Source organism: Syzygium oleosum, unplaced genomic scaffold (assembly GCF_021117445.2).
Source record: "Syzygium oleosum isolate NSW1041296 unplaced genomic scaffold, Sole_v2.1 Sole_v2.21, whole genome shotgun sequence".
NCBI lineage: Eukaryota > Viridiplantae > Streptophyta > Magnoliopsida > Myrtales > Myrtaceae > Syzygium > Syzygium oleosum.
The window spans coordinates 239,402-263,605 of record NW_026607505.1 but is presented as its reverse complement, the minus strand read 5'-3'; the positions used below and the strand labels follow the sequence as shown (position 1 = coordinate 263,605).

At 41.9% G+C, this 24,204-nt stretch overlaps 3 protein-coding genes and 1 long non-coding RNA gene across 9 annotated transcripts; 1 reads left to right on the top strand and 3 right to left on the bottom strand.

Annotated features, from left to right (window-relative positions):
• Window positions 1-494: 494 nt before the first annotated feature.
• Window positions 495-1,521, bottom strand: LOC115677348 (uncharacterized). The gene is made up of 2 exons (XR_004005266.2): window positions 991-1,521; window positions 495-861 (listed from the first exon to the last, which is right to left on the bottom strand). It is a non-coding gene; the product is annotated as an uncharacterized LOC115677348 (long non-coding RNA).
• A 1,860-nt stretch (window positions 1,522-3,381) lies between these two features.
• Window positions 3,382-5,057, top strand: LOC115677346 (homeobox-leucine zipper protein HAT22-like). Its single transcript, XM_030600499.2, has 3 exons — window positions 3,382-4,001; window positions 4,249-4,328; window positions 4,459-5,057. The coding sequence occupies exons 1-3, from the start codon at window positions 3,609-3,611 to the stop codon at window positions 4,655-4,657; spliced, it is 672 nt and encodes a 223-aa protein (XP_030456359.2). The 5' UTR covers window positions 3,382-3,608; the 3' UTR covers window positions 4,658-5,057.
• A 4,517-nt stretch (window positions 5,058-9,574) lies between these two features.
• On the bottom strand, window positions 9,575-14,094 carry LOC115677343 (protein trichome birefringence-like 5). The gene is made up of 5 exons (XM_030600496.2): window positions 13,349-14,094; window positions 11,872-12,064; window positions 10,858-11,051; window positions 10,355-10,513; window positions 9,575-10,141 (listed from the first exon to the last, which is right to left on the bottom strand). Exons 1-5 carry the CDS (start codon window positions 13,879-13,881, stop codon window positions 9,802-9,804), a joined length of 1,419 nt encoding a protein of 472 aa, XP_030456356.2. The 5' UTR covers window positions 13,882-14,094; the 3' UTR covers window positions 9,575-9,801.
• Window positions 14,095-14,440: 346 nt separating this feature from the next.
• On the bottom strand, window positions 14,441-18,709 carry LOC115677344 (uncharacterized). Of its 6 annotated transcripts, none has more exons than XM_056320956.1 (8): window positions 18,293-18,706; window positions 17,901-18,147; window positions 17,753-17,817; window positions 17,583-17,647; window positions 17,056-17,190; window positions 16,846-16,976; window positions 16,395-16,458; window positions 14,441-15,277 (listed from the first exon to the last, which is right to left on the bottom strand). In XM_056320956.1, the coding sequence occupies exons 1-8, from the start codon at window positions 18,412-18,414 to the stop codon at window positions 15,108-15,110; spliced, it is 999 nt and encodes a 332-aa protein (XP_056176931.1). In that variant the 5' UTR covers window positions 18,415-18,706; the 3' UTR covers window positions 14,441-15,107. The 6 variants fall into 6 exon arrangements, with proteins under 6 accessions (XP_056176931.1, XP_056176929.1, XP_056176930.1 ...); XM_056320954.1 differs by having other exon boundaries at window positions 16,353-16,458; window positions 18,293-18,704; XM_056320955.1 differs by having other exon boundaries at window positions 16,353-16,458; window positions 17,056-17,187; window positions 18,293-18,704.
• Between the last annotated feature and the right edge of the window lie 5,495 nt (window positions 18,710-24,204).

The window sequence follows — 24,204 nt, the reverse complement described above, 5'->3', positions numbered from 1 at the left end:
AAGTTAAAATTGGCCATGTGGAGATTCAAAGTCTTTAAAGAGTTGACTGGTTGCGTCTAGTTTTGCTGTCTTTGGATCTGAATAGCTGTTTCTTGTCACTAGAACCAGCAAAGCGTAGCCATTTAACTGATCAAATTAAGTCGAAAGTGGCTGATGAAAGGAAACCTTGAGGCATTGTAAATATCACAGTTGGAGAGAGTATGGAGATTGATGTTGTGGTTTAGAAGGCTGTAAGAATGTTCAACTAGGAAGAATATTTATGAACATGATTATCATAGATTCCGATGGGGAACGGAAAACCTGTTTTCTTCGTTTTAGTATAGAATGTAAAGGGACGAGCTGCATTCATGGAGTCTTAATATTAATACCTGCAAGATATATCATCACGATAGGCATCACTCAGAGACTTGAGGAACAAAGAGCTGTTAGATTAGAAAGTAGGCAACCACATAGATGATGATTTTCTTGGTCACTGTTTTGAGCCAGCGGATGACAAAGCTGAATTTTCTTTTAGATTAATTAAACATGATTCATCTCCTCTTTGCGGATTACCATGACAACTATGTCCTTTATGGAAGCGAAATGTAAGGAAAAGATGCATGAAGAATGTTGCTAATGATACAAGTGACTAATACATCATGATTTTTTGTATTGGAGAGGATACATAAAAAAAGTTGGACAAGCTGAACGGCCGGCGTTTGCTGTGTTTTAGGGGTGTTTTGGAGTTGGAGTTGGATGAGTTGTTACTCCATGGTAGTCGATGTGATACACAAGGTCATCCGTGCTGTTATCGTTGCTCAAAGTCTGAAGTTCAGTGCTACCCTGTCGAACATTTGATCTTTCCCTTTTGTCATCAAGAACCTGCACTTATGTATCCACGTCATGCTTATAGGGACTGAAGGAACCTGAGCAAACTGGAGAGATATGGAAGAGATGCAGCAAGGGAAGCTAAACTCGATCTGTTTGTTGATTAGTAGAACAGAAATGTACCTTGACGCTGTGGCTTTTGAGCTTTCTGTTGACAAAGGGCATGTTTAGATCTCTTGTCATCGTGGCTCGTCGTCCCGTGTCGTGTAAAACCAAGGAATCAGCCGGTGAGCTCGAAGAGGAGCAGAGATAGAAGGCAGTAGTAATAAGGAGACAGAGGGAGAGGAGAAGTGAAGGTTTCATCATCTAGAGGGCTACACAGGTGAGAGATGGGAAGAAAGAAAGAGAGATGGATAAATGAGAGAGCACATGGATTTGCGGAGGAGAGTATATCATCACATGATACAGGGGAGCGAGGTGAGGACATGAGCTTCATACGTTATGGTTTGATGGGTCTTTGGGTCGGTCAAATGACGAAGCGAAGCTGGGGTTCACGTGAGTGTTCCATGCCAAACAAGACCGCTCATGACTGCATGATTGATCCATGTTTTGTCTTGGTCCTTCCGGACGAGCCTATCGGACCTACGTCACATTTTGAAAACTTCACCGTCTCTCTCTCTCTCTCTCTCTCGCTAACAATGGGGATCTTGGGAATCTTTGATTTCTCTTTTGGTTTCGATGCTCGAGATGGCCTCAAACCTCGAGTCATGTGTTCCATCTGAGCAGGGTGAAAACAATCACTTCTCAGTTAATCCCGCGCAAATCGCAGCTTCTTTGCCTGAGTCGATTCGGTATAGTAACAGTAAATGCCACCCATCAACCGCCGCCCCACAATCCGATCCCTGATATTAGCCGGGATGGGGTCCTTTTAACCATGCGATTAAGAGTGTTTGCAGAAAACGCTGTGCATAATTATATGCAGTCGTGCACCGTTTTCTGGTTTCTTTTCCACAAGAAACATGATTCACGGCAAGCACCGTTTTCATGCTTGTCTAACTTTTATGTTTGAACCAGATAGATCTGTCTAAAAATGTCCAAAGGCATGCGTTTTTTGTGGACTCGGGCAAGCCCAACTGGGGATATGGGCGGTTCAGTTGACATTCACTGACAACGTTAAAGGCAAGGCCTATCATCGTTCTTCTCATGCCCGTCCCTAGTTTCCTTAACTTATTCTCTCGCATGCTTTTTCCTAATTGTCAAAATCGATACTCAAAAGCGGTATTCCCACTCTTAGGAATAAACACTCTTCAAACTCCCATTAAATGATTAAACTTCATTGTCGGGGCAGACCCAGAGAAGAATTCTCCAACTTATATTCTGAAAGAGGCAAAGACTGATCCTACAAAGGAATGTAACAAAGTAAATAATCTCGATATCCTAGCGGACTCAAATAAACAATACTAGATCGTATGATATCTTCGGATAAATGGTTAGAGTATGAGATATCCCAACGAAATTTAGATTGAGAGAAGCATTTCCCGGCAAGCTTCATCTTCGTGGACCAATCTTTACAGTCACACATATATTCAAGGTAAGAAAAATTGACGAAGCGATTCGGTAAATCTGGGTTTGCAGCTGTTTTTCAAATTTAGGATGCGGAATCGTGGGGCAGGAAAAAGGGAGGATCTTTTGGGGCCTAGAAAGGAAGAACAAGAAATATGTATAAAGAATAATGTATGGATGACTCTATATTCCCTCAAATCAATGGCTCTGAAGATCGAGATCACGAAATTACCTGCCAAGACATTACCATCACGAAACAATACGATGGCTCTGATGATTTCTATCTCAAAGATTCCTCTCTCTCTCTCTCTCTCTCTAGAAGAGAAGTAGCTAAACTAGTTCAACAAGACTTTTGCTTCTGTTTGGGAACCACTCAAGCTAGTCAATATTGCATTTGCAGCCTATTCAAACTCTTAAGGAGGTCTCGAAGGTCGAGGAGTCACGTAGATAAACGTTTCTCTTCTCTTCTTTCGAAAAACGAAAGGGTTGTTGAGATGTGATCTGATTCTTCTTTTGCTAAGGAGATTAAAGAAACTGGGTTGTGTCCTAATCTAGCTATGAAGTAGGGTTCGGAAGCAGCTTAATTATAAGAGGGCAATAAATTTTGGGCTATTGTCGATATCATGCTACTAGGAGGAATAAAGGGAGGTGACCACCAACAGTCGCTGAGTCACCCTTATAATTAGCCCTCACCCCTCAAAATCAATTATGGACTTCGGTTGGAGGAGAACCATGTATTTTCTCCACTAATAATGGCGTGTGTAGAATAGTTATGCCCCTGTTTGGAGCGACTTTGAAAGAGAGATATCAATGTCATCATGCTATCTTATCAAGAGGGAGAGAGAGAGGTGTGATTGGAATTGGATGGAATGTGTGTAAAGTCAAAGCATTCAAAGGGGAAGTTATTTTGGTTTCCTCAAAGGAGTCAGTCCCAAATATTCTAACGCATGCCTTTACTCGCTTTTCATATGGGAGTCAGTCACTAATTGTCGTTCGTGTTTTACTCCCCTAGTTTCTCGATTCTAATAATTTAATTACTGTTTTTAATATTTATGTAATGCCACACACACAATTCAGAAAACTCCCACTAATAACTGATTCGTTCCCCAATATAACCCTCTCTTACCCCCTCCTTCACCTTTCACTTGCCAATTGTAAAGTTTAAAGCACATTTTTCTCCCACTTCAACACCCTCCCTCTCCCTCTCCCTCTCCCTCTCTCCCTCTGTGGTTTCAGCCATGGGAGATGTTGAAGAAGCATGCAACACGGGGTTGTTTCTGGGCTTAGGTGTTGGCGGGTGCACGGCCAAGCGGAAGGAAGAGAAGAGGAAGAATAAGAAGAATAACACTTATTCGGCGGTGGGCTTGGGGCTTTCCTTCTCCATCGACTGTTCATCATCAAAGATGGAAGCTGATGATCATCCCTCAAACAGCATTAACAACGCTGAATATTCGACCAGGTCAAGCTTCCACGACAGCTTTGACCACTCTCAGGATGACCACAACAGTCCACCTCGTAGCAGCAACAACAGCGCCGGAGATTTTAACGGTGGCCGGAAGAAGCTCAGATTAACCAGAGAACAGTCTGCCTTGCTCGAAGAAAGCTTCAAACTTCACACCACTCTCACACCGGTATGAGTCCATTCCTTGTTCTTTTTTTGTAAGTAATTTATTCTGCATCTAATTATTATACATATAGAGGATCATATGCCGGATAAATTAGAATCCATGAATAATAATTGACCATGGATTCAGTTGGGATTGGGCTCTTCAATATCGTTCTGCACATGCTGCTTATGAGATCCGTATATGTTTCGAGTTTATATGATCCGAGAGAAGGGAAAAAACGAAAAGGAAAGTTCATTGATCTTCCATGCAGGCACAGAAGCAATCATTGGCTGACCAACTCATGTTGAAGCCTCGGCAAGTGGAAGTTTGGTTTCAGAATAGGAGAGCAAGGTCCAAGAATTCATTCTTCTCTTCCTCATCTTTGGGATTTTGATTATTTTATATTACTTTAATAAATATATTATAGCTTCTGAATTATGAACTATATATATCTGTATCTGAGTCTGACCGATATTTGCAGGAGCAAACTGAAGCAGACAGAAGTGGACTGCGAGTTCTTGAAAAAGTGCTGCGAGACCTTGAGCGACGAGAACCGGAGGCTGAAGAAAGAATTGCAGGAGTTGAGATCGTCGCCGTCTCCGCCGTATGTCCAAGCACCGAAGACACTTATGTTATGCCCTTCTTGCGAGGAACTCGCAAGAGGCAACCGGAAGCTATGAGGAAGGAGAATTGCGATATTTGAGGTTCCGGGGAAGAAGGGAAGACAAAGTAGCAGAAAAAGCAGAGCGGATCCGTTCAGGCGGGGTGGAGCGAACTAATCAAATGACACTCTAGTTTATCTTATGATCATGTAGGAGCCCATTTACCCAAAACCCCTTGTAGCTAACCTGAGCACAGAGAGAGAGAGAGACAGAGAGAGGGTCTACTTTGAATAGGAATAAGCATGGAATATGCAGAGATTTTTGCATGTCTGTTTTCCATTGATGAGAACTTCATGGCGCAACAAGGTTTTCTTTTTCTTTCTTTTTTGGGTTTTCAATGTTTCCTCTTTGCCCATACTTGGGGTCTCGATAGGCACAATAAGTGAATAAATCTCTCTGTAAAGACTCGTCGCATTCACACCGTTCGTGTTTTGACCATCTCTCTCGCTCTCTTGAGGGAGTTTGACCGTAGAATAATGATTATGTGGCTTGACTGCGAATTTTCTCTGTGGAAACTGAAAGCTGGGGGTGAGAGGTGTGCGAAGCAGTCGTTTGATCGCATCTGCATGGATCCTCCCATGTCCATAATTTGCGAATGCCTTCCTCCTTTTTCTCTTATATTTTTCTTTTGGTAATATAGTCGGCTGGCAATGATGTGTCGTGCTTTACCCACCATTTCATGAAGCTTTTCGTGTCTCCTTTTGATCAACAGATGGTCTGGTATACGTAGATGGACCAGCATCTTTCTGGGGGCCAATGAATTTATTTTGCTTATAATGACGGTGGAAGAAGATGTTGACTTGGCAAAATAATTTATATAATATTATGATCCAAAGGAAAGAGAACAAAAGAGGTGATATGTTTTCGATTAGAAAATATGTTGTTGACCCTTGTTGTTATATATTGGGTGATCGGAATAGGAGATAATAATGTGTTTTGATGTGTCACGGATTCTTACACGCCTTTTTTCCTTTCTCGAATCAGCATCATCATGAATTTGCATATACAAATATATACCTTATATATGAATGATAGAGATTTTTGTAGCCAAATAATACTTTGCAAAGAGCAAAATTATAATTCCAAAGGTCCTTTTTGCCGTCTTCCAATTTTGACTAATGATGGAAACTTTCTCCTGTTTTTTTGTCAGAAACTTCTTGTTTGACAAAGCATTACTATGTTGTGCATATCCGGAAACAGATTTTCCTCCAGAGAAACAAGTATATATATTCTATATTCATTGAAGTGGTTAGGTAAGGTGAAAAAGAAAGAACATAAGTAAAGATAGATTAAGAAAACTTTGTTTGGAAAATAGAATAAAATTTTCCAACCCAGTTTTCTTAATCTATGTTTACTTATGCTCTTCCTTCTTCACCTTACCCTAGAGATTAGTATTAGTGTCCAATATTTTCTTGTAAGTAAATGGATGAGATTGCAAAGATGGGATGGTGTTCTCTTGAGGACTTGCAATGATTGAATTTTTATTTTCTTTCAAGCTCGCAATTTCTATGGATCCTTATTGTCCACCATGTACTAAAATCACTAGAAAATACGCCAATTTCCTCAAGATCCATGCTTTACGTTTTTATTCTTACTCTTGAATTAACATTAATTTTCGATTTAACATTACGGTAGGATTTAGAGAAGTGCAGCACGAATGCCAATTTGATTGATTAAATGTGCATAATAAGCGGTTGATATAAGTGAGCTCGAGATGGCGTCACGGGTATTGCAATTCTAGCTTTTAAGATTGGATAAGATTTGCTAATCTCAATATTTACGAAATAACATCCCACCATACATCACACGGGTATAATACAATGATTAGCATCCGTGGCGACGATGTTCCGTTATCTTTACTATTTTAAGTTCAGCATGCACTTTGCAGGTCGTTTTTTCTTTGTCCGAAACAATATCTTTATGCAAAATGCATGAATTGAGGATGAAAAATATTAGAAAAAAGTAGGAGAAAAAGTGAAGGGGTAATTGCAAAGTGGAGCTGCAGCGTTATTAGTGAAGTCGGGGTAGTACTTTCTTTAAAATGGGACATTCAATGTGCCTAAAATTCAAGTGTAATTAGAGTAATTGATGGAGGCCACGTGATTATGGGGCGCAACTTTACCAAAGCTAATTAAATGGGTTCAACTCCAACGTGTTTAAAGAGTCTTCTACGGGTGAAATTATGAAAGTAACTGTTGGTTCTCTTGAGCAACTCCAGGATAAAAATCACGTGTTCCACGGTTACTTTCTTTAATTACGCTTTCCCACGTTGCCCTAATCCCTGCTGACGCATGCGTGCATGCGATGCGAGCCCGCTCAATTAATAACATAACCAAAGTCCATTAGTTGTTATGAATGAATGAAAGGATGGATGGCAGCTTCGTTGCTAGGACATCTATCAGAAAAAAACGAGTTACTTCACATGGAGTTTGCAAGCATTGCATTCCCACAGATTTGTTTCGATCTCGGAATGCATCTTAAGAGGAAGGGGGAAAAAATCCCGATTGATTAGGCGCGATAGGCGGCCCGAGAAGTTACTCCGAGCATCATTCGGACCCAACCCTCAGGGCGAGCAAGAAATCAAATAATTCGACGTTAAATCGTCAACACGTGAAAGAAAATAATTTGGTGAAAAGCTAACCGCATGCTAAAACTAACTCGTTGGGCTTAGACTATATCTTACTTCTAGAACGTGCACGAGCGAGGCGAAATCGAAATTTCTAAAATCAAAACAATATACTTTTTGCTCCTACGAGAACTTTCATGGCCAATCCCGCACAACCCCAATTCTCCATGTATATTTGTCTTCTCCAGAGAGAGGAAATATCCAAAATTTCCGGGCGTCCGATAACACCCAAGACGAAGTCTTTTAACGACCTAAGCAGGTCGTGCTCCTCTTGATTTTCTATTGATAAGGAAATTGGGGGGAGCAATCAATGGATGGCAAATTGTCTAAACCTAACTTCAAGTACGGCTGAGGGGGTTGGGGGTGGAATCTAAATTTCACCCGTATCTAGAAGAAGCATCTCCACCACCCCCCACCAAAATTATCAAATCATGAAAACAGTGATGAGGCTATGGAATTAGGGAGCGAGGTCCACCCTCCACCACCCCGCAATCAATCTCTTCGCTTCCTCCTCTTAATCAAAAACCCTAATTCAATCCCTCCCTCCCACCCGTCTTTAATTACCACGTGGAACTCGAAATCATTTGGTAAAAAAGACTGCCTCCCTTCAAGACTGCAAGAGAATATAATATATGAGAGCTACTCTCTAGCCCTTTGCCCACCGCCACCACCACCCCCCACCTAGCAATCTAATTCGTCTTAGTACGCCTGCCAATCAAGAGCAATTTGGAAATGACCAACCACAACCCAACCCCCCACAAAATGAAATTGGGTTTCCCAAAAGAAAAAAGGTTTAAAAAGAAGAAAAAGAGAGGGGGGGAGGGGAGGGATCTAACTACAACAACACCCTTTATAATTGAGAACTATGTTGATCTCTTCTTAGGGCTTGTGAGTAGAGAGTATTAGCTTCTAGTTTCGTCCTAATCCTAATAACCAAGGCGACGGCTAAACAAGTGGGCTTGCGAGATGTCAAGCAATAGAGCGCGCCACTCCCCCCCAAAAAAAAAATCAAGAGGTGCTGCATGTAATATAGCCTTGGGTAGCCAGCCACACCGTGTGAAATTCGATTGACAAAAGACCTCCAATCTTTTTTCTGGCAACATTCGTTTTCCTTTGACCAGGATTTGCTAATTCCGTGTGTAGCGATTCGGTTCGGTTCGGTTCCCTTGCGACGTCGATCCCACTTTTCATCGTGCGTCTTCAGGCGTGAAAGGCAAGCATGTCCTCGAGAAGGAATGATAGGGATAAAAGAAAGTCAACGGAGCACAAACTCCATGGTCCGCACAAATTGTTTCGGAAAAATCTTAATCAAGAGCCACAGCGGAAGTCAATATTTGCCATCCCCCCCCTCTGCCGTTCAAAAAGGGGGTTCTTGTCTGTCAAGTTTCCTAGAACTTGAGACGCTGAATCTCTTCGCTACCCGCCACTCGAAAAAAGTCTCTCCTCGCAAGTCAATTCCACAAATCATTCCCTCTGTTTTCTAGGTTTACTTTTCGCGGGCGCATGATTGGTGGATTCAGCACGTGTTAGAATTTAACAAGCTGAGGAACTTGATACATTAAGTCTTAAGTATGATCTTAAAAGGATTTCATCTTGGACCTCATTCGAATCTCGGTATCCTCAAAATGTAAAGTACTAAGAGGGTATTCCCACCACTATAGGAAGATAAAGATTAGGGTGGAATTAGGAATTGTAAGTCATGCGGGAACGCATATGAGAAACCCGCCATCCCTGCTTGCAAACGGACAGCCTGCAGAGGTCCTCGTAAGGAAGCTTGTATCCTCTCTCTCTTTAGTAAGGTTACCACTTAACGGAATACCAAAGATCCAAGGAGAGCTCCTGGTTAAGTGGTTAAGATCATAGCATAGTTCGTGCTTGAAAGATCAATCCTAATATATCTAACATTGTCCATTCCATAAAAAAAACGAATCAATGAAGAGGCGTGGTCTTTCTTCTTGCTCGGTGTGAATCATGGTTTGACAATGAGAGACGAATGGTGTTGGACAAACCGAATGCTGGAAATGGATGTTTCCTGTGCATTACTGGTTCAATTGCACGACACATTTCAAAAGCAGTCAACCAGGGGAAGGTGATGATACGATATCTTAATAAGACCAAAGATTTTCCTGTCACCATGAAATGCGTTTAATATTATTGGGGACTAGTCTTACCAAACCGTTCAAAGGGGCTTCGCCTCGAAATGATTATTTTTTGTTGGACCAATGTCGTTATGGTCCAATTATGGAGGTAGACCTTGGGCTTGCTTCGAGTAATAATATAAGAATTCTTCTTTCCCATTTAGATCATCCGAGACAAGATTTGAGGGCCCTGCCCTCCCGCACAAGCAACATGGAAATCTACAGAGGAGTTTGAATGAAGACCGTCCATGTTTTTGTCCTCTGTTTTTAATCAATCATGAGCAGAAGACCTTAATGGTCAACTCGTTTTCTCTCCACATGGGTACGCACCATTTTACATGTTCCTCACAGTCTCGTCCGCCACCGTTGAATTTGAAAGAAACATACACACTCACGTCTTACGTGTAGCTTGTGGAAATGGTTTGTTGGAAAACAAGAGAGGCATATATGAGCTCATTCCACGAATCGGGAACCCCAGGAAGACACCAATGACTGCAATCTTGACGCCTGGTTGATACCTTCCTTCCGCCGGTGGTGTTTTTTCCATATACTGACGGATGGCCGTCCTTGCGGAAGTTGGTCAACCTTGTGACGTTGAGAAGCATCATGGGAACTCGCATTTCCCTGACGACCTCCTCCACTATCCTCATTTTCAAAGGATAGTTGTTGAGGAAGCCCCCACTTGAGATCGGTCCTGTTTCTCCATTACATGTCCCACCTGAATCCCAATCTCCACCTCTGTTTTCGTAAACAAGTAAAATACATAAGCATCACACCCTTATGTTAGAGGCTGTCTTAATTATAATAGACATTCATTCTCTGCAACAACTTCCATATTAATAGCTCCCTAGAATTCCTTTTCTCAGGTAAAGTTAACTAGAAGAAGAGGTTCAACAAATGTGGACTCGCTCAAAGTAAAAACCGAATTTTCGATGATCATTGTAGACATACCTGAAATGAGCAGACGAGTATCCACGATAAAACACCAACTGCTTCTCAGGATTCACATTCTCATCTATCCACTTTGCCCAGGTTCTCAAAGCCCTTCTATAAGCCTCTACTGCATCAAATTTTGGATAGACATAGTCACCCTCTTTATAATAGTTCTTCCTGCAGGAAAAAGACATACAACTACTTGTTTCCCAGAAATTTGAAGGAATAACATCAGGAAGAAACGATTCTGTTACCTTTAAGTGTATCTAATCATCAGCATACACCAGAACACAAGTGCAAGAGTTAATTTTCACAAACCTACTACTGCATTTGGAAAGAAGAACTCGAGAAAAATGAACACAAAACCGCAAGAAAAACATCCATAATCATCATATTACCAATATATAGTCAGCACACTAGCATAAAAATAAATGACCAAAACAGAAAACCACGACAGGTCAGATACAAGAGTAAACATGAATTTGAATCGCATATCAACAAGATAGATTGCAGCAATGTACCCTCTAGCAGTCTTTCCATGGGTCCACCAGTGGCCAGTATTAAATACAAGAATATCTGCCCCCTTCCATCGTCTAGCTGATTTGTCGATCCTATCTATTGACAGAGTTGGATTTGAGTTTCCTTGTCCATTGATACGCACTCCTTCCCTCACAAGAAAATGCGATCTCACAAATTCCACTGTACAGTTATAATCCTGCTCAAGCAGTTAAATGCATGCAAGTTAAATCCACAAACCATGATTTTCCTAAATCAACTGGTGATGCTCTAGCATGCAAACATCCATGTGGAAGGCACTTGATATCCTAAAATAAATATTAATTGACATACTTCTAATTTTTTTAAGTCAGCTCACGCAGTTCTGATCAATGAAGGACTCCATCCAAGAGAAAATGGAAACATGGGACATGCAAAGTTACTCGTGACTTCATCAAGTCAGAATCAATCTCTGTAACAAGGATCATTTCTCTCTTTAGCTCTTTATATCGGACATAAATGTCATCCACTGTCCACCTAATGAGAAAGGGAGAAACTAGGTGTCGAAAGCACACTAAAAGAGCCAACTGCCTAGAGAAAATAGGCCTTGTTAGCAAGTCCCATTCTTGGCCAACCAAGCGGAAACTCCTCAATCCTTACAACATTCCACAGCGATGAAATAATCATAGAATCAAAAGATCGACACTTGCTACTATCCTCCAGTAGTGTTTTGAGGGAGAGAAATTTGAGGCATTTTAGGGTCTAGACTCTATATCTTTGATGTAAAGTTAGATGGTTAAGTTTTCGAGGTTTTGGGTCACTGAAAGCCCACTTTTCAATTTGGATCACTAAGGCTGACTTTCGTCCCTAAAACATCTTCTTCCAATGCCATACCATGTAATGCAGAGTTCATGTGATAAAAAACTACATACCACAAAATCTTGGTTGGGCAATGAAATGAGTAAGCCAGGATCAAACCTTTCTATTCATGTCCCAAAAATTTATTAAAAACGAAATAAAAAATGAACAATCAATATTACCGTGAACTTGAACACATAGTATCCTCTTCCCTTGGTTATTTTATATCCATGGATTTCAAACATTCCACTCCTGTCCAAGAGGCCTTCTCGTAGGAGGCATAGGATGGACTCAAATTGGTTGCGATTCATGGAGTCTCCAACCAGCATCAACCTTTTTCCTCTTAGTCTCACCAAGAAGTCTGTTGCATTAAACCTACGAGTGAAGAGTGAATGTGGAATTGGCCATATAAAAGAAAAGAGTGAGCGTGGAAAGATAATGGCATCAAGAGATTCGATGGTAACAGATCTATTGTCAACAACAATTGTGTTTGTGTGAGCACACGCGTGCTTGTGTGTGTGTGTGTAGTAGTAGATATGTACACCCAACTTTTGAGCTACAGTAAAACTTCAGTAGAAACAGGCATTCTGTAAGGCACATTTACTTTTGAACAGCAGTAACATTATAGAAAGAGAAATAGGATATGCAGCAGTTCCCGCAACATAAGCATTTATATCTATCCTACAAAAAGAATTGACAATTAAACCATCTAATCTCTGAGATGAAACTGACCAAAACCTCATGAGAGCCCACCTCCCACATCTTATCACGTATTATGTTCTTATTTGTTTATGAAGAAATGAAGATATATGTCTTCGTAAAAAAAAAAAGAAAATAGAAGAAGAAATAAAGGAAAATGTCATCTCAAGCTGACTAGATAATCAAATAGAGGTCTCTGCATAAACATTAAAAGTGAAGACAATCCAATGGAAATTGTCCACTCACGTGATAGTAATCAATATCCCAACCACACTATCCACTGCTTTAGCAACAAGCGTGTTCTACACATGTTTACCTCGGTGTCTAGATATCAGGAATATAGGATTAATATCAGGAATATAGAATTACATCATCAGAACAAAAACTAACTGGAGAATTTTCAAGCTTTGGAACTCTACATCTAGGCATGTTGGGCCAATTTATCAATCACCAGCTTCTTGTTCAACATCTTGATTTTGAATATGAGGTAAAGACTACAGCTCAGGCTGACGTAGTTAGATACTCTGGAATGGATAATTGACTAAGCACTGTCATTAGCTTCTTTCGACAAGAAAATCCATCGATTCATAAACCGACCTCACTCTGAATGAGTAAAATCACCCAATGACGAAGTTGGAGATCTCATGCACGGACCATGAACTTACACGCAGAAATTACTTGTTTTGAGTTTCAATCTATCTGAATGTTTCTCGCTCTATCATGCTCAGACCAGTCCTCTGTTTCTTCCCGAAGCGTGCGCTCTCTCATATCCTCATTTTCCACCTACCCATCACAACAGAAGTAGATATTGAAACCATGACTTAAAACAACCAAAGCCAACTAGCCTCACCCACAATGTTCACTGCCGCATCCAAAGCTTTTACAGCTACCAAACATTGCACATAGCGAGACGCAGCTAGAATTACAACACGGAAGGAGGAAAACGACAGTAGGCATTACCTGGGTAGGTCGCAACCGTCGGGCTTCCATCTCCATTTTAGATAGTCCGAATCAGGCCTTCCGTTGTTTTGGCAATCAAAAGCTTCGTCCACGTAGGGGCACGACCCAGGCGCGTAAATCGGGTACTCTTCATCCTTCACCCACGTCCCCATGTACAAATCACACTTCTTGAGGCTATCCGCCGTCAAGTCGCCACCTTTATCAGCGACTGAACCAACAGGCGCAACATTGGAAACTGGGTTTTGCTCGGAATCGGAAATGCGGCCCGCATCCGGGTTGCCATCGACATCTGAGCCCGACGGCTCGACCGGAGAAGATGGAGGTAGGAGTTCTCGGTGGAGGGACGAGTTGGAGAGGGGAGAAGGAGAACGAGTTTGGGGGAAGAGATGACGGATGAAGGAGACGGAGGGCTGGAGGGAGCGAGAGCGCTGGTTGAAGAGGAAGACGGAGAGGAGGAACAAGGCGAGGAAGACGGAGATGACCCAAGCGTAATACGTCTTCCTCTGCTTCTTCGGAGAAGACGATGTTGCCATCTGATGCTGAAGTGGGGAAGGGAGATGGTGAACATGTCCCCCACCTTCCTCTGGGGAACGACGGTGTTACGCGCACGAAGAGTGCGAGCGAGAGGGATCCCCCGTCAAGCAAGGACTACATTATTTATATATATATATATACACGAACAACAGAATGTACTCGGGAGGGAGATTCTGATGGGCGAGATGACCAGGTTGCCGGCATATTTATAATCATGCGACAGTCTTTAAAGGATGGAGAAGAAGTCTTGCTCAGTATTTGTCGGACTCTTTAAGGGTATTAACTCCACCGTATTTGCCATGAAAAGTACTTGCATAGAGAGAACAAGCAAACATTACATGGACTTGCCCCTCCTTCCCTTTGCCATTCTCTTGTAAGGGGCGACTTTGCACGACCCGTCCCTTTCAAACCGTAATGAGTCGCCAGCGATCATTAGTTCTTCTCTACTGACTTACAAAACATGCAAAGTGTAAATCTATATCAGCATCTTACTTTTAAGAGTTAATAATCATTCCCATGTTAAGATGTTGGGGCTTCAGTGCTACTTCTGTGTCATCCTTTGGTCCCAGTTCAGGCCTTCTCTCAATCAATCTCCATCATTCTGCTTTTGAATTCTAAGCTATTCCAGTAATTCATTTACATCCTATAATCAGTAGTCCCTTGAACAGAACTCTTGCTCCTGCCCTGTACCTCCAATGGACCGTTCCACAGCTAAGACTGTAGATACCTATCCTTGTGCTCTAAGAAGGGAGCTGAATTTCGCAAGATAAACTTACGACAGCTTGGGAAAGCACTCTGTAGGGATTTGACAGAGAAAAGCAATTCCTAAATTTCCATTGAATTTCACCGGATTTCCCAACACGGAAAGTATAAACCATGCAAAACACTTTTTCTGCTATCGAGAAATACTTTGATTAAGAAAACAAAAGAAACAGAGCGCCACAACCCTTCGCCCTAGGTAGGTGCTGTACCGTGCGCACCATATTCCTCTTAACAAAATCCGACTCCAAAACAGTGGGACTGAGTTTGGTATACACTCCCAGTCAACTAGAAAGTACTCGAAGCGATGTGACAGAATGCAAGTCTGTGGGCCTTTTGGCGTGATGGCAAATGAAATGACTGGCAGCACACATAGAAATGCCGCCTCACAGTACAATCATATTGTTCGTCTGTTCATCTAATGTGGACTAACCCCATTGACAATGACAAGATTGATTTGCCTTAACTATTTTTGCTCCCATATCAGATCAGCATACTCTGGATGATCAACAAAAGGATTTCTATTATACTGATAAAACTTGCATATCCGGTCATTTCTCAGCTTCTCTTCCCTTGATGGTGGATCAAATTTATTCCATCTCAGCAGTGTAGAAAGCAGTCCCATCTCCTTTTTCTCTGCATTAAGTCAGTGGCACACATTATAGGACATGCTCTGTCACAAGCAAAATTTATTTGACCTGAAAAGTAGAATGTTAAACTTCCCAGTTGAAAATGAAGAACCGGCAGAGAAGAAAGGCGATAAGATAAACATGAAGAATAAGTCATTGGAATGCGGTGTTTAAACTGCCAGTGAATCAAGCTGGTTGTAATGGAGAAGAGCAAAAGGACAGAGCAGAAGAGCATCAATGATCAGACAGAACTAGGAATATACCAAAAATAGATACCATCATCGTAAATTATATCTAACACCATTTAAGCTTATGAGATAACTAGATTCATGTACCATAGATGAGAAAAACGAAACAAAAAAAAAGGCAGACACTCCTATGTCAACATCAGAAAACTCCACTGAGACATTTGAAGAGGATATTGTGAAAGACAACCAAAAGTCCCGGCTTTGACTTTTCCGTCAAAGATTAGACTCTAGAAATGCTAAAGCTCGAACATTACTGAATAGGAATAAGACAAGCCCAAAAAAACAAAGTAACTTCCTTCTCCTGTGGTACTTGATTCCACTTAAAAGCCAACACACTAGTGAGGTGGAATTTGGTCCCCAAGCTTCAGTATTGCACTAAAATTTTCCCCAATGATTCCCTACACCTCAAATGCAGGCATTTAGGTAATGAATCTTTAGAAGGTCCTAGTTGACATTTTTGTTGCGTTAATTATCAAGAGCAGAGATCAAATGTCTATAATATCAGTCTTATCCTTCCTTACATCGCAAGACCAAATTTAGTACTGAATTGGAAAGAAAGAGGAAATTTAAGGGGAGGAATCAGAGAAGCTAGTATGTTGACGGAAGTCTAGTTGGGTTTTAAGAGCTTCTTCCATTAGAAAGCTTACATTAAGCTTAACATGACGCAGTATGTACAAACTTGAACGAGATGATGGGAGACAGATCTAAGAGTTCTCATGTCAAAGGTCAAAATATCAGTCCTAGTTATCATTAAAAACAAGAGAGTGAGAATATGCAGGTCAAGGACTAGCAGATGCAGAAAGAGAAAACATGCACTAAATTAGTTCAGCCTACCAATGCTCGGAGAATCAGAGAGGTGAAGATCAGGGCCTCCACCTGGTTGATGAAACCCATAGCTGACAGCCATATACATTAATGCCCGTGCAATATCCCCTCTAACCTGACGATAGGATAAGAACATGACCATAGTGTCCCAATTTCATGCCAAGAAGAAGATATGAGCTACAGAAAAACAAAACATGCAACTGATCAACTAAACGGAAATATTAGACCAATTCATACCAGATTAGCATAGAAGCGGATTCAGTTGTCCTGAAGATTCATGAATCATTCGATTCATTAAATATTCAGTAGTGAATTAGCAAGCAATAGCTATTGTGGCATGTATGCTATTGATAAGTTTCAAAATAATGTGGACATTGCCACAACCACACTTAATCCCTTCCAACATGCTTAGAGGTTGTCCCCCAAATTTTGAAATTATGTTCCACTGTTTTAGCTATTTTAAAGTATTGCAACCATGCCAAAGTTATGAAAAAGAATGGACCTGCCTAGGTGGAGCCCATCTCTTGCTATCTGATTCTGTGTCAATTGCAGCTTCCTTGTTCGCTGGTCTCAGACATTTAGCGGAGGTAAAAGCACATTCTCCATAATACTTGTTTCCTCTAGATGAATTAACTGCAAGGGACAATTATGGCGAGTTATTCCGTGTTATGATTGGCATCTCCATTTACACTAAAGCAGGATCACCTCTTACCATTTATATCAGATGGGCGAAGGTTGTGTAAATCGCTCAGTGACACACGATCAATTAACCCATAAGAACGTGGCCATAAATGCTCCCCTGGCAAAGTTTTTGCTGGTGTGAACACTTCTGAATCTATTGCAACTACTATAGGACATAATCAAAGCCAAATTATGATGTCACCACAGAAGGTAAAAATTGGGTTTAGTGACCGAATTTCAACTGATCAGAGTGGGTCTTCTTAATCTCTGAAGTAAATAATCACCGTGAATAATCTGTCAAACTGGATTGCTCGGACCATTGCATTTGCACCATAACTTAAAGCCCCCTTTCTCAACAATGGTAAATACACTGAAGAGCTTGTTTGGAACCACGGATATAACCGAGCCACTTCACTTAGAAAATGACTTCAATGGGGGGAAAAAGAAAGAAATGGCACCCAACATAATCTGTGCCGCTTCAGTACTTAAACACCTGAGCACTACAATAGGCATTATGTACCGTGTGCAATTAGCTGAAAAATAACGGAAGTGACTCACTATTCCATCCTTCAGGTTTTCCAGCTAAAGCCTTTGGTACGATCTTAAGAGTATAAATTTCAACTCTGCGCAACAAGAAAAAGAAAAATAGTTCCTTTCTAAGAGTTGCATAAGGATACATGTGTATGAAATACTACTGGGATGTTGATAATGGGTATGAGAAACCATACACCCCAGGCGAAGCTTCGGGGTTATCAACATCAGCAGCATCAAGGATCTTGAGGGCATCCCACACCTGTTTATTGAAAGAAGATAGCTTCTTTACACGTACACAATACGATACAACACCAACATCAAGAATTAGGAATTGGAGGTGACCTGCTTGTAGGACAAGGAGCGATGAGGAGAGATGAGGGAATGCAGCTTTTTCTGAAGAGCTTGGCCTTTGGAATTCCGGAGCTGGGCATAATAAGTGTCGATATCCTCACAGGCGTGAGTAAAGGAAGGAGATGGACGATACTCATGTGCCTGTGAAACAGAAACGGAGGTGAGGAGGGACAAGTACAGGGAAAGAAATCGAGAGACCCATCTCCCAGTCCACGTCCAACCCCATGAATTGCTCCTCCTAAGCACAAACGAGGATTCAAATGAGACAATGCAATGCCACCCAGATGGAATCAAGTTGAATTCCAACTTGCGCTTCCTAATGAGAACTTAGGAAAGCAATTGAGAGAGAGAGAGAGTAAAAGCAAAGGAATCGGAGGCATTACCTGGGGGAAGAGCTGGATGGAGAAGAGATGGGAAGAGCCGGGTGATGAAGCAGAGGGAATTTCGCAAGGGAAGGACGAGCGCTTGGCCTTGGACTGCAGGACAGTGCGGTGGCGCACAGCATGTCCGTCGGTTTGCTGCGAGTGCCAAAGCCAACGGCTTTCTATCGTCTGCCCGAATTTGAGAACATAGGACGATGAAACGCATCGCCGGAAAAGCCCAGCCTGTTCCTTTGTATTGTCTCGTCGTGCAATATAGGCCCAGCCCACCGGGAAACCTCTCCCCTAGGTACTAGATAGCTCGACACCATGAGAAGCTTTCACCACTTGTAAACAAAATGCAAACTTGTCAGTTCTCCTTTTACCGGAAATGTAGCAAAGCAAACCAGATGCATTCGCTCTTCCTGTATACGCAAGGAACCTTCTTGTTTTTTCCATGTTCATTTTGGCATCTGGATAGTCTTTATCCATTTTATTTATCCATGTACGCGCACTTTACGAGGAACAAGTGTTTCCTGTAAATGTTGGCCAACATGAAGGGGCTTTCATGGGCTTTTCATTGGCCTTGAAAGTCTCCACTGCTTTGCAGATGTAAATGGGCAGCAAAAATTTAGAGCAAATCAGCAAAGACCAACTACCCTCTCAGCCTTTCTCCTACTTATGTCAAGCTACTTTAGTTCACACTTATCATATTCCGTATGTTGTCCTGGCTAGATCGAACGGACAGGCAAATTTATGAAATTGAGGAACTGTGGGGTTGCTTGGAAGGTAACCGCACTCTACCGTACTGTCCTGGGTTGGGTAGTTCCATTTGTTAGAGAGCAAAAGCTTGACAAGCTCTTACCAACCCCGGAGGCCATTCATTTCCACCATGGCCAACCTGGTGAATCATATATATATTCTTGTTTCGCTATAAAAAGTCTTCCTGTTGTTTCAAATTGCAGTCCAAGAGAGTCCCAATTGGCAAATAATGGCGGTCATGGCACCATCGCACTATTCCAAATACATGGTGATCCTCCTGTGCGCTTTTCTGCTGGTGTCGATGCAGATACACCCAGCAGAAGCAGCTCGTAAACTGCTGGCTCCTCCCACATTCGACATCCCGACGTTCCCGACATTCGCGACCACGCCCATCGATCCCTTCTTCCCTTTTCCACCTTCCTCCACTTTCCCTTCCTTCCCTTTCCTCTCTCCACCTTCCCAGCCTGCTCCTTGATTATCAGGATGTTCCCATTGTGGGTGGTGATGCATGAAGATCTCTACTATATGTAGATGTGACTGGGTGTTTTGTTTGATCCTGTGTGTAGTTGGTTAAATATCGTGATCCTAGGTGTTTAACTAAAAAGCTGGTGGGACAAACACTGTGCTATGATGGGTGTCCTTCTCTTGGCTTCGTCAGTGTTCATTATCCATCCAACGTTGAAGTGTAGAATAGTGACTTGTAATGATCCTACTCCTACCTGTGTTATGGGTAGCTTGTTCTTCAGACGGGTGAATAAATTCAAAATATATATGTATGGAATGATCTATGTCTACCCAATATGCAGGTAGATTTCTTCCATATTCAAATCAGTGAACTCAGATGAATGGGGACATATGGATGTTGCGCGACTTCGCCGAAGATGTAGCCTCCTAATCTGCACCTTACAACCGTATAATCATTCCTTATCGAACATCATGCTACCTATTAATGCACGTATCAAAGGAATGTTACTCCTACTCCAAGCAAGGATCAATGACCTGACCAAGACAGTGTTGACCTATGAATTTGGTATTAAGTAGCTGAATTTCCTCCGTTCTCTAGTAATTTCTACTGGAATACTTGAATGAAGGAGACATTATCTATTGCTTGTCCAATACATTACTTTTCAATCGATTTGAGTTGAACATAATTGAAGACTTAAATACATATGATTGATTTTTCTCTTTTATCTCTTTCCTGTTGTCATGTTTCTTTTCATCACCAATTACTATGCGTAAAGGGTAGGTACAATTGAAAAACCCGATTTGAAGGCAGTCTAATGATGCTATATACATAGCACTTTATCATTCTGATTAGTGCTTTTCACGTATTGGAAAAGGAAAAGAAATGAGCAAAAAAAGGAGATTCCTTTATTCAAAGCCCGAATTTGAAATACCTTCTCCGGCATTCGATATCTCGTGACGCATCGTTCTAGTAGAATACGACGGTTTCATAATTCCCTTACCTAATAAAACGATTAAGGAAAAGGGACGGTTGTTTTCCTAATTTGGGCACTCTTGAGATCAAATTCTAAACGGATCGAGCACGTGGCTAGGATCGATGATGTCGGAATATTATACCATATCAACACAGCTTCGTTCTTTAAGAACTTCTTTAACAACGTCTTGTTTTTCTTTTACCATTTGATAGAACCTATTTGGGAGCTTTGAGTTTTTACCCAGTACGTCGGATAATTTTTATTTTTATTTTTTACTTTTATTTCTTGAAATTTTTTAGTTCGAATCGAACATTCACTCAATGTGGAGCGCCCATAATCTTAAAACGATATGAACAACATGAATTTGGATGTTACAAGAAGCTAGAACGGAGTTCGATGTTCCACTCGAAGCGCTAAAGCTTTGTACGAACAACATAAGATTTGTACTAGCCAAGAATGAGCACGCTGGAAAAGGAAAGAAATCTGGGTCAAATGGTTGTCAAACATTTGATGTTTCTATAAAGAATGATGATTCGGGGAATTTAGATCTTTATGTTGAGAATGGATCATATTCCCAATTTGACTGCTTTGGCACTACCTGAACTTGAACGACGATTTACGTAGACCATCGAAACGAGAGCTGCAGCAGATTTTAGTTGAATATGATGGGTTGGAACTGGAAAGCGAAGCAGATTGAGGAAGGAGACGAAAACAGAGCCTTCCTTACTGCAGAGTTCGCGTGAATTGTGGTCCTCAATATCACAGATACAGAGTCTTCCTTGTCTCTCTACGTTTTGGAACCCATAAAACCAACTCGACCCAGTAACGCCTCTCTCTCTCTCTCTCTCTCTCTCTCTCTCTCTCTCTCTCTCTCGTTCACGAGCAAAGCCCAGATGCAGAAAGAGTCGAAACGAGTAGTAACAGAAACGTTGCAACTCAGAACACTAGACTACAGAATTAGGTGTCATCCAAACTGGGTTTACTTCACAGCTTAGCAGGTATTATGGCTTTTGGCCTCATATCATAAAGAAATCAGCGAGTAATTAATAATCCTCAAAAGAATGGTTCTCTTCATGCACTCACTGAAAATGGGCACTCCACTCCACGTGTTTTCACGACCGGTTGCACTCTCAAATCCTGTCCCTCGTTCTTATCGTAATCGAATGTTACGTTACTCTTTAATAGAATATACTAAGGGCTGTTTGGTTCAACTTTGAAAATGCTACTTGGAAAAATGTAAATACCTTTAGCTGAAAACCATTGGGGAAATGCAAATGGTGTTTGGTAAAAATATTTTGTAAAGCTACTTTGGCCAAAATATAGTGTTTGGTGAATTTTTTTTGCAAATGGACTTTGGGAAGAAAAAACCTAACTTACCCTTCGCCGGAGCCGGCGCGCCAGATTTGGCGCTGGCGGTCGTCGCCTGAGGTCGGGCGACCGCCGGCGGGCCGATTTGGGGCCGCCGCCGTCGCCGAGGCCGGCGACCCTCGGCGAGGGTCGCGGGACCTGCGCCCGCCGAGTCGCGCGACCCAGGCTAGCGCCTAGGTCGCGCGACCCAGCGGCCGGCGCCCGGGTCGCGCGACCTAGCGGCCGTCAGCCGCACTTGGGTCGCGCGACCCAGTGCGCCGGCCGGCTGGGTCGCGCGACTCAGCGGCCGCTTGGTCCCGCGACCTCGCCGAGGGTCGCCCGGCCTCGGGCAACGGCCGACGGCCTCTTGCCAGCCCGATCCGGCGCCGGCCGCCTCGCCGGCCACCTCACGAAGAAGAAGATGAACAGTACACACGAGGGGCAAAAGTGGATTTTTAGACGAATTTTAAGGGCAAAAAAGGCAACTAACATATTTTCATTAATTGGGTATCAGCATTCCGAGAATGCTTTCAGCCTTGAGAAGGCCAACATTTGGCCAAAGAGTCCCAAAAATAATTTGCCAAACACTCCATAATTCCCCCAAAGGGCTTTGGAGGCTCAAAGCTCCTTGGCAAAGCCCAACCAAACACCCCCTAAGACTAGTCCGACTCTGCTTCAGTACGAATACAAGCAACGCAAAGAAAAGAAGACGAGAATTGTTTTCTGGTTGCTCTCAGAGGGGGGTGAAAAAATGGCTGATGCTCAGGGGAATTCATCATCGCCATCATCAACATTAGACTCTCTTTCTTCAGTGGATGATGGTACTGTGGTCCAGGTGTGGCCTTTTATCTGAATTTCTTCCTTTCTTCTTTATTAGCTTTTTGGTCGGTCATTACTTTTATTTATCTATTGTTATCTTTGTGTGTGGCCAAACATAGTGAAGCTTCTTGACTGGTGTTCTCGGTGATTGTTTCTGTCCACAGTTGTACCTGTGTACTACATTTAGCTTTGAAATTTCACCTTATTCATGATCTCTTGCGTTTCAACCTTTCGGTGTGTTCATCAAGCAAAACCATTCGACAGGTCAGGTTCCTGCCAGGATCATATAACTTTTTAGGCCTTGAAAATTCTGAGCTCAGGAAATTTCCCCTTGTAGTATCTGTCTCGCACATGTACATGCGGTCTCGCACTGTTTTAGGCTTTTGTCTAACTTCTCTTTTGCTACATTACCATGGTCACGTGGGAAGGTTTTTGGTCTGTTGGAGCAAACAAAATGGCTTGTGATTGCTAGTATATGAGATACAGTGCACGCGCTCTCTTCTTTTTATGGCATAAAGCATGAAATTTACAGAGCAGAGAAATGGTTGAAATAGGAAGTAGGAAGTATAGTAACCGTGACGTACACGTGTTCCATCTACAATCAACTGATTCATTTTATCTGACAGAATATTAACGGTCAGAACTACTCGTTTCCTATGTAGAAACAACATTTATAACTTTTTTCATCCCATCTATGGTTTAATGCTGTTAAATTTTTTAACTAAAAAGGAAAGCGTACTCTTGCTGTTGAAGCAGCTACGGTTGCGGCATTAAATGATTAATGCAACCATGCATGGGTTATATGGGTTTTAGTTGTGCAGCTTTCAATTCAGTTTGTCTCACGTAGGATGTTCAATAGAATGAGCATTCAGGATACCTGTAAGTTCCAACATGCCACGCAGCATTCTTTATTCTGTACTCGTGCAATTTTAAGTTGTCACATTTGCTAGCTTCTTAAGCAGCAAACTCACTGAGTGGCTGCAAATATCATGCCTGATTGCTGCAGGAGGCTAAGCAGTTTCTGACTTCTTCCTAGTCCAATACCTTAAACTATTCGAACTAGTGAAGCTAAGTATGGACCATACCCCAACTTTTCTCCCTAGCTGTTAGAGGAGGATGGTCAAGTATGGCAGTACGGCTAAAGGAGGATAACTCCAGTAAACTGGAATCCGCGTTATAATTATAGTTCTAGATTATTAGAATGTTGGAGAGCAGATTCAGAATTTTGCCACTGAAACCTTCTTTTTTTTATAAGAATTTAGCTCATGTGAGTGCTGATTTTGGGGCTAGTGGGAACAATTGGCAAACTTAGCTTGCTTGCATGAGAAAATGAGATTCTAAATCTAACTGGCAGTAACAATTATTTCAAACAAACGCCTTCAATTATTCATCTGAGAAACTGGAATTACACATATGGTTAATGATAAGAAAGATCGAAAGCTAAAACATCCTAATTATGGTAAAAGCTATTGAACTTATAATGAGGCTGATAGAAACAGAAAACCTGGAAGGAAATGAAGTAAGCCCTATGACAAACAGATAACTTTTGATACGCAATGATCATTTTCG